This window comes from Solenopsis invicta, chromosome 3 (genome assembly GCF_016802725.1).
Source record: "Solenopsis invicta isolate M01_SB chromosome 3, UNIL_Sinv_3.0, whole genome shotgun sequence".
Taxonomy (NCBI): domain Eukaryota; kingdom Metazoa; phylum Arthropoda; class Insecta; order Hymenoptera; family Formicidae; genus Solenopsis; species Solenopsis invicta.
Genome location: NC_052666.1, coordinates 15,345,302 through 15,364,584, shown reverse-complemented (window position 1 = coordinate 15,364,584; position 19,283 = coordinate 15,345,302). Strand labels below are relative to the sequence as shown.

The following is a 19,283-nucleotide window of genomic DNA, read 5'->3' as shown; positions in this document are numbered from 1 at the left end:
CCCTTCTGATCCCACCAAGTACAGAGCATTATCTATGGATATTCGGCTTTGGTGTTGATGTTCCCGGTTGGCCGGGCTTTATATACGATTTTTTGTGTTTCGGATTGTATAGTAAATCCATTTTTCGTCCCCGGTAATAATTCAATGCAGAAAAGACTTCTTTTTGTACAGTTCAAGCAACATTTCAGACATGCAAAATCGTCGTTCAATATCTCTCGGTTTCAATTCGTATAAAATCCAATTTCTTTGCTTTTGGATGTATCTCGCAGCTTTGAGTCGTTTCAAAATAGCTTGTTGAGTAACTTCCAATGTTTTCCAAGCTCTTCTTGCGTTTGACACAAATCTTGATCGAATGTTTCTAATTCTTTATCTTCAAACTTTTTTGGTTGACCCAAACGCTTTTTGTCTTCAACACTAAAATCACCACTTTTAAATCATCAAAACCATTCTCTGCAAAATTTATCCAATGGTGCAAATTCACCATATACTTCCACAAGCATTCAATGCTCTTCATCTACACTTCTTTTCTAATTGAAACAGAAAATCAAAACTTCTCGCAAATGGTGCTTATTTGGAACAAAACTCGACATTTTCAATGCAGTAAAAATTAAATTTGTTGTGCAAAAAGGCTTGTAAACAATATTTGGTTGACAGATGTTGACACTTCACGATACAGCAAAAATCAACTGTCGCCGTCAACCATTTATATCACTTCGAGTCATTTTTTGAAAACGAACTAAACTAACAAGGAAACACAGGGAAGTGTCCGCCTCAGATTAAAACGAATTTTTAATATGTTGTAGTACAGATAAAAATAAGGGACACGTATTTTTTTATACGTGCCCATACGCACTTTAAGGGGGTGAAACACCCCTTTGAAGAAAATCGGTTTTTTTCTTTCGAAGTGTATGCCGTCGAAACTATAAGAGATAGAAAAAAATGTTTTAAATGAAAGTTGAATGGCTCGAAGAGTAATTTATGACAGCGGAAAAAAAATTTAAAAAAAATTTTTTTTAATACTTTCCCCCACCATTTACCTATTTTTTTCAAAATTTTTATTTTTTTTATAAGCAAAATAAAGCTTATTTTATTACGAATTCAACGGTATATGATAAAGTTACGATACCACATTCCCATTTTCCAAAAATAATTAAAAGTCTCTCGATACGCACGGTACGCGCACTCGTCCGCGCGTTCGTGCACTACAAAAGTGACTCCCTTCGATTTTGACGTGCCTTTAATATGTTGTACAGATTAAAATAAGGGACACGTATTTTTTACACGTGTCCTAATACACTTTTAAGGGTGAAACACTCCTTTGAAGAAAATCGGGTTTTTTCTTTCGAAGCGTGTATCGTCGAAACTATAAGAGATAATAAAAAAAAAATTCCCGACTGCTGCCAAAAGTTGGTTTAATAACAAAAATTAAAAAGTTTAAGATTAAAAATTAATTAATAACAAAAAAAATTAAAAATTTAAAAAACAATTTAAAAAATTATAAAGTTAATTAAAATTAAATTTAAATTAAAAAATTAAAAAGTTAATTACAAAAATTACAAAAATAAGAAAAAACCAACAAATTAATAAAAATTAACTAAATTAACAAATTTAGTAAAAAATTAGAAATAAAAAACAAATTAACATAAAAACAGAAAATCAACAAAACTAAAAAATAATAATAAAAAGATTGCTTTAAAAAATTTGAAATAAAAATTAATTAAACAATTAAAATAACAACAAAAGATAAAACTACGGATACTAAAAAATAGTTTTAAAAGTTTGAAATAAAAATTAATTAAAGCAAATACTAATACTTGACATTTTAAACGCTAATTATATTTTTAGCACATTATTGTACCAATTAAAAATTAAAATTGAAATTTACACTTTGTTTAATAAATACTTTTTTTTCAATAATAAATTGTACTTAACCAGCAGTCGGGAGACGCCACGCTAATTAATAAATATAACATTACATTATATTCTGAATAGTTATAACATTCAGCGTGACGTCTCCCGACTGCTGGTTAAGTACAATTTATTATTGAAAATAAAAGTATTTTATTATACAAAGTGTAAATTTCAATTTTAATTTTTAATTGGTACAATAATGTGCTAAAAATATAATTAGCATTTAAAATGTCAAGTATTAGTATTTGCTTTAATTAATTTTTATTTCAAACTTTTAAAACTATTTTTTAGTATCCGTAGTTTTATTTTTTGTTATTATTTTAATTGTTTAATTAATTTTTATTTCAAACTTTTTAAAGCAATCTTTTTATTATTATTTTTTAGTTTTGTTGATTTTCTGTTTTTATGTTAATTTGTTTTTTATTTCCAATTTTTTACTAAATTTGTTAATTTAGTTAATTTTTATTAATTTGTTGGTTTTTTCTTATTTTTGTAATTTTTGTAATTAACTTTTTAATTTTTTAATTTTTATTTAATTTTAATTAACTTTATAATTTTTTAAATTGTTTTTTAAATTTTTAATTTTTTTTTGTTATTAATTAATTTCTAATCTTAAACTTTTTAATTCTTGTTATTAAACCAACTTTTGGCAGCAGTCATTTTTTTTTTTATTATCTCTTATAGTTTCGATGATACACGCTTCGAAAGAAAAAATCCGATTTTCTTCAAAGAGGTGTTTCACCCTTAAAAGTGTATTAAGACACGTGTAAAAAATACGTGTCCCTTATTTTAATCTGTGCAACATATTAAAAGCACGTCGAAATCGAAGGGAGTCACTTTTGTAGCGCACGAACGCGCGGACGGGTGCGCGTACCGCGTTCGTATCGAGAGATTTTTAATTATTTTTGGAAAATAAGAATGTTGTATCGTAACTTTATCATATACCGTTGAATTCGTAATAAAATAAGCTTTATTTTGCTTATAAAAAAAAATAAAAATTTTGAAAAAAAATAGGTAAGTGGTGGGGAAAAGTATTAAAAAAAATTAAAAAAAAAATTTTTTTCCGCTGTCATAAATTACTCTTCGAGCCATTCAACTTTCATTTAAAACATTTTTTTCTATCTCTTATAGTTTCGACGGCATACACTTCGAAAGAAAAAAACCGATTTTCTTCAAAGGGGTGTTTCACCCCCTTGTGCGTATGGGCACGTATAAAAAAATACGTGTCCCTTATTTTTATCTGTACTACAACATATTAAAAACTCGTTTTAATCTGAGGCGGACACTTCCCTGTGTTTCCTTGTAAGTTGTACACCCAATACTACAGTGCCTTGAAAAAAAGAACTGCGTAGAGTCCAAAATATGTTATCAAACACATCAATTTTCAACTTTAGACACCTTGAGTTAGTCAAAAATACCTTATATTCGCCTTGTTACAAAAGTATATTTTTTAATAAAAATGGCAGTGACATAATTTTTTTAGAAAGTATGCTCTTTAGCTTTAAAACGCCGTATTGTAAAGTTCTTAAAAGTTTCTTGTTGCAAAGATATAATTTAAAAAAAAAAGTGGATTTTTAAACACCCAAATATACCTCATATTCTCCTTTTTATATAATTATACTTTTTAAAAAAAATGTACCATAATTTTTTTTTAAAGTATGACTCTTTAGCTTTAAAATGTCGTATTTAAAAGTTCTTAAAAGTTTTTTGTTGCGGATATATAATTTTTTAAAGAAAAGTGGATTTTTGAGCAATTTCTCATTTTTGTTTAATGGTTTCTCTTTTATAACTTCACAATTATTTTTCGACAATGCCAATTATGCAATCACATTTCTCAGTTTCTGAACTTTCATGTGAAAAAAAGATTGTTAAAAAATGTTGATTGAAACCAAAGTTATAGCATCTCAAAGTTAAAAAAGTCTCCCATACCCAAAAATGTGTTTACATATTTTACGGAATCGGTGTGTTTAAAGGCTAATGACTCAAAATGCATTAAACGCAAGATTCAACGCGTTTTAAATATATGAACAAAAGGAAAATATTACAATAAAATGTTCTATTAAATTGTCGTTAAAGTTAAAAATAACGTACTGGAAAAAAAATGTTATATTATCGCAAACTTGGTCATTTTCCATCGTAAAGAAATAACAAACATATCATTGAAAGTTTTTTCTTCCTTTTTCCCAACGATATTAAAAATATTGAAATAAATAGTAAAGTTAACATTTTTCAAGTACATTTACCTACTTAAAACCTAAAATTTTTTAACCCAAAAACGAGATTTTGGGACTGTTTGAGAAATTTTTTGTATACCATAATTTATGTTTCGCTAGATCATAATTCTAAACTTTCTATCACTTTAGAAGTACCCTACTTTTTATACTTTGTAATCGAACTATCTTACCGATTTATTGAACTAGTATATTTGTTCTTCTCAGCAGAAGTGTTCATATATAATATTTGTGGTTCCTTTAATTTAATATTTCCAGATTCTAACAATCTATAACGTTCCTGAAGATTTCCTATTTCTAAATTCTATAGATTAATAAACAGTCATTAATAGATTATCGTTTACTTTTGTAATAATGAACAAAATATACTTACTTGTAATTCTAATTGTGTCTTCAACTGTTCTTTTTCTTTACAAATTTGATTGATCTCTGATCTATGACAATTGGCTTGTTCCTCAATTAAACGCATCTTTTCTAATTTCTCATTCTCAACACGTAACTGAGTTTGTAGTAGTTGCTGCCGTAAAAATGCAGTTTCGCCATCTTTAGTTATAAAATCATTCAACAATTTTTTGTTTTCAGCTTTTAATTTTTCCAATTCTTTATCATCTATAAATATATATAGAAAAATTAATAAATCAATAGAATTGAGTAATTAGTTAAAAGTTAAAAAAACAATTATTTTTAATTTAATTTAGTCAGTTTCAAATAAGTTAATTTTTAACTAATTATTCCTAAAATACATAAACTCTAATTTATTAATTTTTTAACCCAAATTAAAATTTACCTATATAAAAGAACAAATTGTAAAAAAAATACATTTCCATTAAAAAATTAATATTAGCTGTTAAACTTAATTCCTGCCGCTCGCTACTAGAGGGTGCTGGCTCCAACGCTGGCACGTTTCGACGATGAAGTCATATGTCTTTTGCAATTTAGACATCGCTGAAAGTGATTCAATCCTCATAGATTAGATTTCTCAACGCCAAAAACATTTTCCAATTGACTGAAAATGAATCGCAATAAGCTGTTTTTTCGACATGTGCTTCTTCACTACTTCGACCTCAAGAAAACCGCAGCTGAAGCGTATCGCTTATTATCCGAAGTATATGGTGATAAAACTCCATCGGAAAGAACATGTAGAATTTGATTAAACGCTTCCAAAACGGTGATTTTGATGTGAAAGACAAAGGACAACCAAAAAAATTTTTAAATGTCGAGCTGCAAGAATTGCTCGATGAGAATCCAGCCCAAACGCTTGTCGAAACAGTTAAATATGTTACTCCAATTGCCGTCTCAAAACGCTTGCATACCATGGAAAAGATTCATAAGGTAGGGAAATGGCTACCACATGAGTTGTCAGAAAATGCCATTTTAAATCGTTTGACTATTGCGACTTTTTTGTTTGCCAGGCAAAAAAAAGTTTTTTGTAGCGCATCGTGACTGGCGATAAAAAATGGATTTATTTTGATTATTTCAAGCGGAAAAAATCATGGGTGGACCCCGGCCAATCATCCGCTTCAACGCCGAAAAGAAATATTCACGGACATAAGACCTTGCTGTGCGTTTGGTGGGAGCAGAAAAGTGTGCTGTGTTACAAACTCTTGGGTTCAAATAAAACCGTTACAGCTGATCGCTATCAACAGCAATTATACCGACTGAGTGACGTATTGATGCAAAAAAGATCATCCGTAGTCAACAATCGATGCAAAGTAATTTTGTTGCACGCTCAACCGCATGTCGCAAAAAGTGTGAAGCAGGTACTTCGCGAGCTTGAATAGAAAATTCTGTCGCACCCAGCGTACTCTCCAGACTTGGCACCGTCGGATTACCATCTCTTCCGATCGATGCAACACGCACCTACGGACACACACACTTCTCCAGTTACAACAAAGTCCACAAATGGGTGAATAAATGATTCGCCTCAAAAAACACCGCGTTCTATCGTCGTGGGATTGCCCTATTGCTGGAGATAGGAAAAAGTAGTGGAAAATGAAGAAAATTTTGATTAAGGTATTCATTCATCTTCCCTTCAAAACAAATCGATTTTATAGACAAAAAAACAGCAGGAATTAAGTTTAACACTTAATATTTCTTTTTTATTTTATAATTATCTATAATATTTTATAATTATTTTATAATTACCTATAATATTTTATAATTATCTTAAACCAAATTTACAAAAAAAATTTGAAATTTATAATTATAATTTAAATACAAACAACGTACATTCAACTTGGCTTTAAGCCCAGATAAATATTATATAAAATTGTAATTATTTTATAATTTAAAGTAATCTAAAATTGTAATTATAATATCTTGTTATTTGAAATAATTCATTTATACTGTAATGCTTCCATAGTCAAAAATATAAATTAACAAAGCCTAGTAAAGATATTAAAATATAATAATGTAAGTCAACGCTTGTCCAAATTACATGTATCGTAGAAGAAAGATTTACGTCACGTACTTCCAATTGTGTACTTCAAATAATCTAATTTTTAACCCTTAAATATTGGGTTATTTAAAAAGTATCCGCAGTTTTTTGTTCAATATTTTAATAAAATTTTTCTTTATTGAAAATCAATTTTAATCAAATATATATTGGCCATTATTATCTATAACCTTTTGCCACTTTTCGGGTAATTTCATAATTCCATTTGTGTAGAACTTCTGTATATCGGTATATCGGCAAAAAACTTTTTCAAGTGATTTTCGGCAGCTCTTTTGTCGGCCAATGTTTTTCCATCAAAAAAGTTCTGCAAAGATCAAAACAAATGGTAGTCAGATGGTGCAAAATCCAAACTATACGATAGATGCATCAAAATTTCCCAACCAAGCTCCCACAATTTTTGGCATGTCATCAAAGATGTGTGTGGTGTGGCATTGTCATGATGGAAGACAACACCTTTTCTGTCAATCAATTCTGGTCGTTTTTCCTTAATCGCTTCCTGTAATCTATCCAGTTGTGAACAGTAAAGCTCTGAATTAATCGTTAGACCATGTGATAACATCTCATAATAGACAACTCCCTTCCAATCCCACCATACACACAACATCACCATTTGTCGTCAAATCAGGCTTTGAAGTCGTTTGTGGTGGTTCGCCACGCTTACCACGTAATCTTTTACAAACAATATTCTTGTATTTTACCCATTTTTCATCGCCCGTGATGATTTGCTTCAGAAATGGGTCAATTTCGTTGCGTTTCAGTAGTGTTTTGCTGATGGAAATTCGGTCAAATTTCTTTGCGTTAATTCATGTGGCACCCAAACATCGAGTTTCTTTGCGTAACCAGCCTTTTTCAAATAATTCCAAATTATCACATGGTTGATTCTTAGTGCATTGGCTATGTCCTGCCAACTTGCATGCCGGTCTTGCTCAACTAGTTGCAAAATTTCATCGACTTTTTCAGTGACTGGCCGACCAGAGCGATCTTTGACATCAAAATTTCCAGAACAAAATCGAACAAACTCCTGCGTCCTGCGTTCACTTACAGCATCAGCGCCGTAAACTTCACAAATTTTTCTGCATGTCTATGCTGCGTTTTTGCCTTTTTTGTAGTAAAAAAGCATTACATAACGTAGAATCAAAAATTTCACTCATTTTCAAACCAATATAACTTTTGACACAATTGATAAATTACCAAACTTTGTTTACAAAAAATATAACCTAAAATGTCATCTTTCAGACGCGCATTTGTTTGATACAATCGGATTAGTGTTGTCCGATATATGACCATCAACACCATCTAGTGACAAAAAAACGCGGATGCTTTTTAAATGACCCAATACAAGAAGTCTGGAAAACCTCGTATAAAATTTCAATGGCTTGCTCTGTAAAAAGGGAATAAGATACGAGGTGTGATCAAAAAGTAAGGTGACTTTTTGAATTTCGCGCGTTCTGTACACTCTAATTTCAAAAATTTTTTTTTTGTGTTGGTACACTCGTCACGATCATATGTTCACAGTTTTGACTATATAGCATGTGTTGTTTTTATGTGAGAGGCATAAAGGTTAGACTCGTATTTGCGTGCTCGGCGATTTTTTGCTGTTGAAAATAATGGAGCAGAGAGTTTGTATTAATTTTTGTGTAAAAAATGGTATTAAGTGTTCAAAAACTCTTGAAATGTTGACAGTGGCGTACGGTGAGTCAACTTTGAGCAAAAAAAATGTTTATAAATGGTATAAGTTATTCCAAGAGGGCCGAGAAAATGTTAACGATGAACCTCTCTGGACGCCCCAGCACGTCAAAAACCGATGAAAATGTTCAGGTAGTGAAAGAAATTTTGTTGAAAAATCGTCGAATCACGATTAGAGAAATAGCTGATGATCTTAACATATCGTTTGGCTCATGCCAATCAATTTTAACGGATGTTTTGGGTATGACACGTGTGTCAGCGAAATTCGTTCCAAAACTGCTTAATTTTGATCAGAAGCAGCGTCGCATGAACATCGCCCAAGACATGTTGAACGACGTCAATGATGATCCTGATCTGCTCAAAAGGGTTATAACTGGTGACGAAACATTTTCCTCTTCCCAAAATTGAAAAGGCCTATGAAAGGACGAAGATTTGCGACGATTGAGGAGATTAAGGCTGCATCGCTGGAGGAGCTCAAGGCAACCCAAAAGTGCATTTCAGAAATGTTTTGACGATTGGAAAAAGCGCTGGCATAAATGCATTGTATCAGAGGGGGATTATATTGAAGGGGATAACATAATTTTGGATGAATAAATAAATATTTTTTTATAAAAATGAAAAATCACCTTACTTTTTGATCACACCTCGTATATACGGGGCAGTAAAAAGTTTGAAGTTTTCACTATCAATCACGACATTAATTAAAACTTAACTAGAATTCAAACAGTACAAAAGTAAAGAGTAATATGAAATTTAGCCATTTTTTAGACCTCAAATTTCAAACCTTTTTTTATGCCAAATAATATTATATAATGGAACATTAATCCCAGAAAAATTTTAAAATAAGCATAAGCGCGGTTCTGGAGATATAAAAGCTTGAAAGTAATAGTTTCTCATAACACAGGGCGCCGTTTTTGAGTGATACCATGTATGAAGGCATAGCATAGACTCTGAAATCTCGACTTAACGCCCCTAATCGTTTGCAAATCATCGTCCAAGAATTCAATCTTCCTCAACTAAGAGCACCATTCTTTGGAGTCGAGTATACATTACTCGATAACAAAGGAAATAATTGACTCATTAGATAAACTTTCGATAGATAATCTGTACAACTTGAATCTTGGATCTTATCAAATACGCAATGCAATTTCATGCAAAACATCAGAAAGAATATTCTTGGTGCTGAAGTTTAATCCAAGATCGAAGCACCCGTTAGCAGCTTTAAACGATGAGAAGTATAACATCTCAGTTAAAGAACTTACATTGATTAAGGCACATATGAAATTTTGTTACCCTGGTAGTCAGTATCACTACATTTTTGTTTTAATAGATAAAGCAAAAACTGGACAAGATTCTATTAGTAAGTACTTGTCAAAGTGGTGCTCGGACTGCAAGTTGTTGCAGTCATGTAATGACAATTGTATGGTTCCTTGGATATGCTCAATATAATAAGATACAAATACCCAATCCTGAAATAGGCAATGTATCACGATTTACAAAACAATCCTGTATAGTGAAAAACAAGGGGACTCACATTAAAAAAGCACCTCATTCTGTGAGGGGCAAGGAAATTCACATTAAAAAAGCACTCCAATCTGTGAGAGGCAAGGAAACTCTTAGTAAAAAAAGCATCTCGATCAGTGAAAAGCGGTATCACGTGTCACTTCAACTCCATTTTAGTAAGCATTTTTTAAATGCTTATTTAATATTTATTTAATGTTTATTTAATATTAATTATTTTATTTTTTATCTCTATAAAATGTTTATTTATTATTTATTTAACATTTAAGCTATTTATTTTTTAATTATTATTGATTTTAAAATTCGTTTAAAAAATATTTTAATAACATTTATGAAAATCAGTATAAAATTAACTTGCAAAGAGTAGACAAAAACTGTAAAATGCCAAATGAGATGAATCATAGCTCATTCAAAAGGGGGGAACAAGTATATTAAAAGTGTAAAAGGATTAGCGTAAATGGGCCTTACTTTTTAAGAACATTACAATTAAAGTTTAACATTTAGACGTTTGTACATTAAATACTAAAATCATGAACCACTATCCAAGAGAGCGTCGTGGCTGAGAAAGCTAAGTTCTAGCGTTACATTTTTTCCTTGGTGGCAAACCGGGTTCAAATCTCTGCAGTATCAAATTTTTTTTACTTTTTTTTAAACCTTTTGCTATTATATTTTACAATTATATTATCTTCATTATTTTTAAATTAATTAATAATAATGTACTTACATATAATAATAAAATTAAGCTATTTTTTATTAATAAAAAATTAATTAAAATATTTAATAAATTATTTATTATAACAAAATTATTTATAAAGGTAAAGATAATTAGGCCTTAACAAGCATATTTATTCCAAAAAATAATACACTTTAATTTATAACGTTTTATAAATTTATGACATCTTATAAATTATAACTTCTTATAATTTACAACGTCTTATAATTTATAATATTATAGAAACTCTCAAAGTGTATTATTTTTCGGAATAAATCTGGTCGTTAAAGCCTAATTATTAATTTTTATAAATAATTTTATTATAATAAATAATTTATTAAATACTTTTATTAATTTTTTATTAATAAAAAGTTGCTTAATTTTATTAGTATATGGAAGTACATTATTAATTTAAAAAATACTAAAAATAATGCAATTGTAAAATATAATAGCAAAAGGTTTTAAAAAAAGTAAAAAAAATTTGATACTGCGAAGATTCGAACCCGGTTCGCCATGAAGAGAAAAATGTAACGCTAGAACTTAGCCTTCTCAGCCATAACGTGGATAGTGGTTCCACTGAACTCAATACATACAGGAAAGAGCCGTCCTATAGAAATCGTGTGTAAAAAGCCAGTCAGAGAGAGAGGTTTCCATTATGTTGGCTGTTTCTTTTCTTCTTAAGCTCTTGAAACCCGCCATTTTTGGTGGTACAATTATATCTAAAAGTTAGTCAAACCTCCTAAAGTGCCTCTGAATCGTTCTCTGAACTCATCAGTCAGCATACTTTTGACGATGCTTGTACCGCTGAAAAAAGAGGCCTACGACAGAAAGAGACAACTAACATAACGTAACCCTCTCTCTCTGACCGTTTTTTTCCGGCCACGGCTCTTTCCTGTATGTATTGAGTTCAGTGAGTGGTTCACGATTCTAGAACTTAACCTACAAACGTCCCAATGTTAAACTTTAATTGCAATTTTCTTAAAAAGTAAGACCCATTTACGCTAAGCCTTTTACACTTTTAATATACTTATTCCCCCCTTTCAAATGAGCTCATCTCATTTGGCATTTTACAATTCTTGCCTACTCATTGTTAATTATATATACTTATATAAATAATATACTTTAATTATATATATTTCGTTTTTTCGATAATATATATTGACCTGATCTATCGGTAATGCACATGTATTAGCACAAAGTATTTACAGATCATCACAAGGGATCAGTTCGCAGCAATCACAGATATTAAGCAACGTTCACCGGGGTCGCAACTTGGATGAGTGACCGCGTGGAAATTTCAAAAAAAAAAATTCTTAAGAAAAAACCTCAATATTAAAAAAAATTTGTTTAATGTAAAAAGAGGCAGGAATCCATTAATTTTAACGTTTTTCAAAACTTTTTTTATAGTAAGTGTTTAAAATGCTTTTAAAAACAGTTTTGAAATATTGTGTGCTGATTGGGACGTAAAAAAATAAGCAATGATTAGAATTTTTGAGTGGCGTATCCATGCGTGTGAGCAATACAGATCTTATTTAGAGAACGCATTTGAGGTTCATATCGCTCGCACGCATGAGTACCGCACGCGTGCAACCGATATGATTCTCATATGATGACGCATCTGTTGGATACCATGAGCTTACACCGTACGGATAATCTGCACGGCATGCGCGCTCCGTGATTCACTATGCGCGCATTTTGTTATCTTTTAGGTTAGGTTGTATTTCAATCCGTGATCCGTGATAAGGATCCATAAGAAACATCATATTTCAATCCAGGATAAGAATTCATAAAAAACACTGTTTCACTTCGTTTTATATATACAGGGTGTCCCAGAAAGCTCCCATTTTAAGAGCGGATTCTTTGGAAAATTCTAAGAAAAAAATCCTAATACAAAAATGTCGAGGGTATAACGGTTTTCAAATTATTCGCGATTAAAATTTACGAATCACTGAGCTGACATTTCGCGCGCTCAGGCATGGTGACATGACAAAGGTACCACAAGGGTACCTCTCGATATTGAGATTGTCATATAAATACGCAGTGACATTTATATTAAGAAATTACTACTATAGGAAACATATTTGTACATTACATATGCACAATTAATGTTTTCAACAAAATATCAATTTAATAACAAGATGTTACGATAACCGTTGGGTCAGCTGTCAAAATAAATTTATTACCATCTTTATATGATAAGAACTTTTATGGTAACATATTGATAATATCGATAATTTATGCGATGATATGAAAAAGATTGAATATGTTGATAAAGTAGAATTCAAACATATCAAATTAGGTCTATTTGACATTATCGCGTTTATATCAATTAAATTACCGATTTACATTTTTAATAGTTAAAAATGTAAATAAATTATTGATATTATCGATATGTTACCATAAAAGTTCTTATCATATGAACATGGTAATGAATTTATTTTGACAGCTAACCCAACGGCTATCGTAACATCTTGTTATTGAATTGATATTTTGTTGAAAACATTAATTGTGCATATGTAATATACAAATATGTGTCCTATAGTAGTAATTTCTTAATATAAATGTCACTGCGTATTTATATGACAATCTTAATATCAAGAGGTACCCTTGTGGTACCTTTGTCATGTCACCATGCCTGAGCGCGCGAAATGTCAGCTCAGTGATTCGTAAATTTTAATCGCGAATAATTTGAAAACCGTTATACCCTCGACATTTTTGTATTAGGATTTTTTTCTTAGAATTTTCCAAAGAATCCGCTCTTAAAATGGGATGCGAGCTTTCTGGGACACCCTGTATATATATATATATATATATATGTATATATATATATATATACATATATGTATGTATGTATGTAGAATTAAAGAGTTTAATATTCGAAAATGAAATACAGATCGTCCGTCAACCTTACTTCAAACCAAAAAATGAATTCTAAGTTACTATGACAACGCTAGAATCGAACTCTCGTTCCTATATTCCCACACTCGGCCATTCTGATGTGGGTGTCGTCCTCGACATCCTTGATATCGTGGTCATCATCGTCATCTTCCAAGGGAAGATCTACATCGAAGTTCCAACCTCTGTGGCCATGTTTTCATATTGTCCGCCGACGTGCTGGTACGCCTCGGACATTATGTTCGCCTACCATTTCGATGAGATATCTGTTGTGTCTCATTGCTTTAATTACTCTGTAAGGACCCAAGAATTTTGGATGCATCTTTAGACCAGGTCCTGTCTGCGTACGTCGAATTGCCACGATGTCACCAACTTTATATTGAATTGCTAGTTTACGTCCTTTATTAAATGTTAGTCGATTCTCTTTTTGCATCTTTAATATATTTTTCTTGGCTTCACTCCTGAGTTCTTCTCTCCCTTGTTGGAACAAATCCAAAATCATTTCTTGAAGAGTATTTCGCAACTGTACATCATTGGCTAACTTCATATTTCGTCCGATCAGTATTTTAAAAGAAGTTGTTCCAATGATCCGGTTGAGTTCAAGAACTGCTGTACCCGTTCCACATGTTTGTACCACTCTGTCGGCTTTTCCAGAGATAACTTTGTAATCATTGCGATGATTGATCTGTTCATCCTTTCAACTTGACCATTGCCCCGAGGAACACCTGTGGTAATTAATTGATGCTCGATGTTCTCTTTCTTACAGTCTTCGCAAAAAGCATTCGAGGTAAACGTCGTTCCACGATCAGTTATTATCCGTCTTGGATTACCAAAAGTAATAGCTTGCTTTTTAAGTTTGTTGATTACTTCATCAGACATCGTTGACTTGGTTGGATAGAGCCATACAAATTTGCTGAATGCATCAATTACCACTAGGATATGAGCATAACTTTTTTTGTAGAAGGTATAAGACCCAAATGGTCTAAATAATAGATTTCAAGCGGCTTATCTCCTTTGTCTAGCGGTTGTAAAAAACCTTCACCTTTATCATACTTCCTCTCAGCTAGCAAGCAGCGTACACAATTGCTGACAACTTGCTGTATTTTATGTCGCATCCGTGGAAACCAACAGTCTTGTTTTAACAAATATTCTGTATTTCGCCATCCAAGATGGCCTCGTTCGTGAGCTCGTAGAATGATCTCTTGTTGCATTGCCTTCGGTATCGCCAGAAGAAGTTCTCCCTGACTTCGTTTGTATAATATTCCGTTTAAAATAGTGTATTCCTTTTCGTTATTTAGTTTTACCGTCTCAATGATCTTCTGTAATTCGGGGTCTTTTGTCTGTGTAATTTTTACTTGAGCTTCCAAAAGGTTCTGTGTGATTTTTTCCACCATTAAACATTCTGCTGGGTAGCGATTCAGTGCATCCACATGACGCATTGATATTCCCGAACGATGTTCCACCGTATATTCGAATTCTTTAAGCTCGAATGCCCAACGTGCTACTCTCAGACATATATCTTTCTTGGACATCGTTTGAACGAATGCTTTACAATCCGTCACAATTCGAAAAGGCATTCCCAACAAGTACACCCAAAACTTTCGTAGCGCCTTGATAACTGCCAACGCCTCTAGCTCATAGCTATTATATCTTCCTTCAGCTTCTGATGTTTTTCAGCTTGCGTAGTATACTGGATGCCATTGATTATCTTCACCGTCCTTCTGCAGCATCATTGCACCTAGACCATACTTGGATGCATCCGTGTGTAGTTCTGTCTCCGCGTTTGCTCTATACAATTTCAATATAGGGTCTTTCGTTAGAACAGCCTTTAATTAATCAAACGCCTGTTCCTGCTCTTCTCTAAAAATGAATCAAATTCCATCTTTCAAAAGTTGTGATAATGGTCTAGCAATCATGGCGTATTGCGGTATGAATTTTCTAAAATAGCCCCAAAAAGCTCTGTACCATCTTAGTTGACGTGGGCTTCGGAAATCTTGTTACTGCCATTATCTTCTGTTTAGAAGGTTTGATTGTTCCTGCTTCTACAATGTGGCCTAAATACTCCACACGACGTACCAACAGGTTGCATTTTTTCCAATTAATTCTTAGACCATACTCACTAGCAGTCTTCAGAACCTGCTTTAATTTATTAAGACATTCACCTTCCTCTTTGGCTGGGATAATAAGATCATCAAGATAAATTAGTACAACATCTTGTATAGTTAACTCTCGAAATACTGCCCTTATGTGTCGCTGGAAAACCGCCGGGGAATTACACAACCCAAATGACACCATCAAAAACTCGTACTGCCCGTCCGGCGTCACGAAAGAAGTGTACCGAATGCTATCTTCGTCTAACGGTACGTGGAAAAATCCATCTTGTAGATCCAATGTACAATAGAATATTGCCTCTGATAATTTATCTATTTGGTCCTCTATTAAGGGAAGCGGATATCGGTCTCTGACAATCTTTCGATTTAGCTGACGGTAATCAACGCAAAGTCTCGGCTCTCCATTTTTCTTTTTCACCAGTACTATAGAGCTAGCATAATCTGAGTTACTAGAGCGAATGATTCCCTTCTCAATCCAATGATCAATTAGTTTGCGCACCGTATTTCGTTGTTCTGCTGACAATCTCCGTGGATTTTGATGTACAGGTATGTTGTCCTTTAGCACTAACCGCATCTTCACACCGGTATCCCTCGTCTTCTTGGATAAATAATCTCTTACCACACACTTTGCCTGATGTCTAATATCTAAATGTAAAACATGTTCTAGAGATACTTCCTTCTTCATCTTCTCATTTTCGTTGTTATCGACATCAATACATAAAACTTGAGCCCAATTGTCGTCTTCACTTTTTATATCAGTTTTGATTTCAATTTCTTCTAATTTGCTCAATTTCGCCTGATGTCTTCGGATACGAATTTCAGCAAGATTTGACAATTCACCTCCTAAAATGAGATCATGACCCGTGAAGTGATCAGGAACTACATCAATATTCAACGTAAATGTTAAAGCGTCAATTTCTACATTTGTTGTAAATCGTCCCAGCGTGGAACGATTTGTTACTCCAACACCATTAAACTTCGTTGTTTCTGGTCGCACCGGAGGTGCACCAAGACGTACAAAACAGCTAGAACGTACTAAATGTAGATCACTGCCTGGATCTATAATCGCTGCAATGTCTTTTCCTAAAATCCGTACTTCCTTATATGTTTTCACGTTGCTGCTAGATTCGATAACATCGACTCTCGCTGGAGTTTTTCCTTTGCCTTTTCCTTTCGTTAAATCAGATCCTTTTGAGCACTTTGCTGCAATGTGTCCAAATTCATTGTAAGAATAACATTTCTCCCCTTTAACTTTATTCGGACAATCCTTCCCTAGGTGCTTCGTATCTCCGCAGTTGAAACATCTCTTAGTGGTAGTGGTAATTGCCGTTGACATCTGGTTCATGCCCGTCATCTTCTTTTTGCCATTGTTAAGTATTAATTGCTGTTGCTGCTTCGCCTTCGCTCGGTTTGTACGTTGAGTTTCGTACTGAACAAATTGTTGTCTTAATTCTTTAATGGTTGTAGCGTTATATAAAATAACCTTATTTACTTCTTCAGTCCTTCATCCACCGTCAATGATATATTGTAATTTGGCCTCCGTTTCAATTTCTGCGTGACTCGCAAGCTCAAGAACACGATAAATATATTCCTGGTAAGTTTCCTCCGTCTTTTGTGTTACTTTGCTCAACTCTATATGAATCTGACGGGTATTTAGTGTTGTGCCAAACTCTTCTCTGAGCGCTCTTTTAAACGAGCTATATGACCGTGCGTGACATTCAAAATTTGCAAAAAGCTTAGCCGATCCACGCAGTAATCTTTTCCCGTAGACAACTTTTTGTACGTCCGTCCATCCACATAAATTAGCTGTTTCCTCAAAAGATTCGAACCAGGTATTTACATTTTGAGTGTTGTCACCACTGAAAGTCGTGAGAGCATCTTCTACATCTTTGTAGGTTAATACTACTTGTCTCGTCCTTCGTTCGTCAAGTATCTCATAGTTTGCATTACGAGAAATTGTTACACGAGCGCCTCGGTTACGCTCATCCGTGTCGCCATCGTCTTCATCCCTTTTGTCTCCATTTTCGCTTGAATCCTTTTGTAACGCCGCTCGTAATCTTTCGCGAAGGACCGCCTTTAAACCTGGCAAATTTAACTCTCGTAACTTCTGTTTCAATTGTTCCTTTGATAACAACTCTAACCAGGTATTATCTTCCGTGTTGCTCGTTGCTCACCTGTCTTCATCTTCTCCATCTCGGCCATCCGTCGTCTGTGAAGATTTTCCTCCTATGGCTTTCCGCAATCTTTCACGAAGTACAGCTCTGGAACCCGTCGTATGTAACCCAAGCTGTTCGAGCCTCTTCGTTAGCTTATTTGATGATAAATTATCCAGATCGCCCGGCACAGTTGACACAGTTGACGTCATTTTTTTTTCACTTCGTCTTCACCCTTGACACTTTACTTCGTACGTTGTTTACGTCTTCGCCACCTTCTTTCGTCGTCCACACCTTTTAGTGTCTTTTCCGCAATACGTCGAGAGCGCGCCTAACGTCATCCGACCTAAATGCCGAAATACGTTCTCGTCGCTGCGTTCTCGCCGTCGCTCACGTCTAGAATACGTCCTCGTCGCTGCGTTCTCGCCTTTCTCACCGTCGCTCACGTCTAGAATACGTCGTCGCTGCGTCCTCGCCGTTCCGCTTCGTCGCGACGTCGTATCTGCTTTTCACGTCTCGTATACGCTGGACTGCCTCGCATACACGTAGCCTCCGCCGAAACGTTATCACCGTATCTCACCTCGTCGCCGTCGTCACCGTATCGTTTCTGCGTCTCGTGTCGCTGGACCGCCTTGTCCCGCATACACATAGCCTCCGCCAAAACGTTATCACCGTCACCGTATCTCGCCTTGTTGCCGTTCCGTTTATGCACCTTTTCTGACAACGGTCTTCCGATCGATGTCTTAACTCTCAATCCCGGACGAGTCCCCAAATGTAGGATTAAAAAGAGTTTAATATTCGAAAATGGAATACAGATCGTCCGTCAACATTACTTCAAACCAAAAAATGAATTCTAAGTTACTACGACAACGCTAGAATCGAACTCTCGTTCCTATATTCCCACCCACACCCACACAAGCGCACACGCGCGCGCGCGCGCGCGCACGCACGCACGCACGCACGCACACACACACACACATATTGCAAGATTGTAACATATAATTCTTATTAAAATCAAGATTGCAAGTAGCTAATAGTTTAAAATTAGTTTGCATCTGTAGTGAAATGTAACTTTGCATGAGCTTTGGATGAATCTATGATAGCGCTAATTTTAAAAACAATTATGGTTAGTTGCTATGTAACGTTATCAACATCACTTTTATTTTATCATTGTGATTCTCTTCACTTCGTAAATCTATCTCGTTGTGATAACACGTTCTGTAAATTGTGTTCGCTGATTAAATAAAATTTACAATCTGTGAATAACGACTAATTTCTTCACGTAATAAAACTAACATTGGTTATGGACCCAGAAGATACTCCGATGCTTATTAGAAGAAATAGTGAGACGAATTAGTCGTGTTTAACGGTATTACACAAAAGGTTCTGTTCCTGTCAAATTTCTTAAATAAAAAGAAAAGATACTGAAGAGACAAAATGACGGAAACGCATCACCCTCCTATTGCAAAATTGAAAGGACAAGAAAACTATTCAACGTGGAAGATCGCCATGGAGAGCTTATTGGACGGACTATGGAAAGCAATTCTAGAAACAAAAATCAACAAAGAAAAGATTACAAAGGCAAGAGCAAAAATTATTTTGAGCGTA

At 33.6% G+C, this 19,283-nt stretch overlaps 1 protein-coding gene across 4 annotated transcripts in view; it reads right to left on the bottom strand.

The window, feature by feature from the left end:
- LOC105195921 overlaps positions 1–19,283 on the bottom strand; it is an 86,026-nt gene that overhangs the window by 57,293 nt on the left and 9,450 nt on the right. For 3 of the 4 annotated variants that reach the window (XM_039447416.1, XM_039447417.1, XM_039447419.1), the window contains exons 3-4: positions 4,516–4,751; positions 4,316–4,446 (exon numbers count right to left, since the gene is read on the bottom strand). In XM_039447416.1, coding sequence (XP_039303350.1) covers positions 4,316–4,446; positions 4,516–4,751 — 367 coding nt within the window. Of the gene's footprint in view, positions 1–4,315; positions 4,447–4,515; positions 4,752–4,929; positions 6,229–19,283 lie in introns of those variants that run through there. The other variant, XM_039447418.1, reaches the window with a different exon arrangement.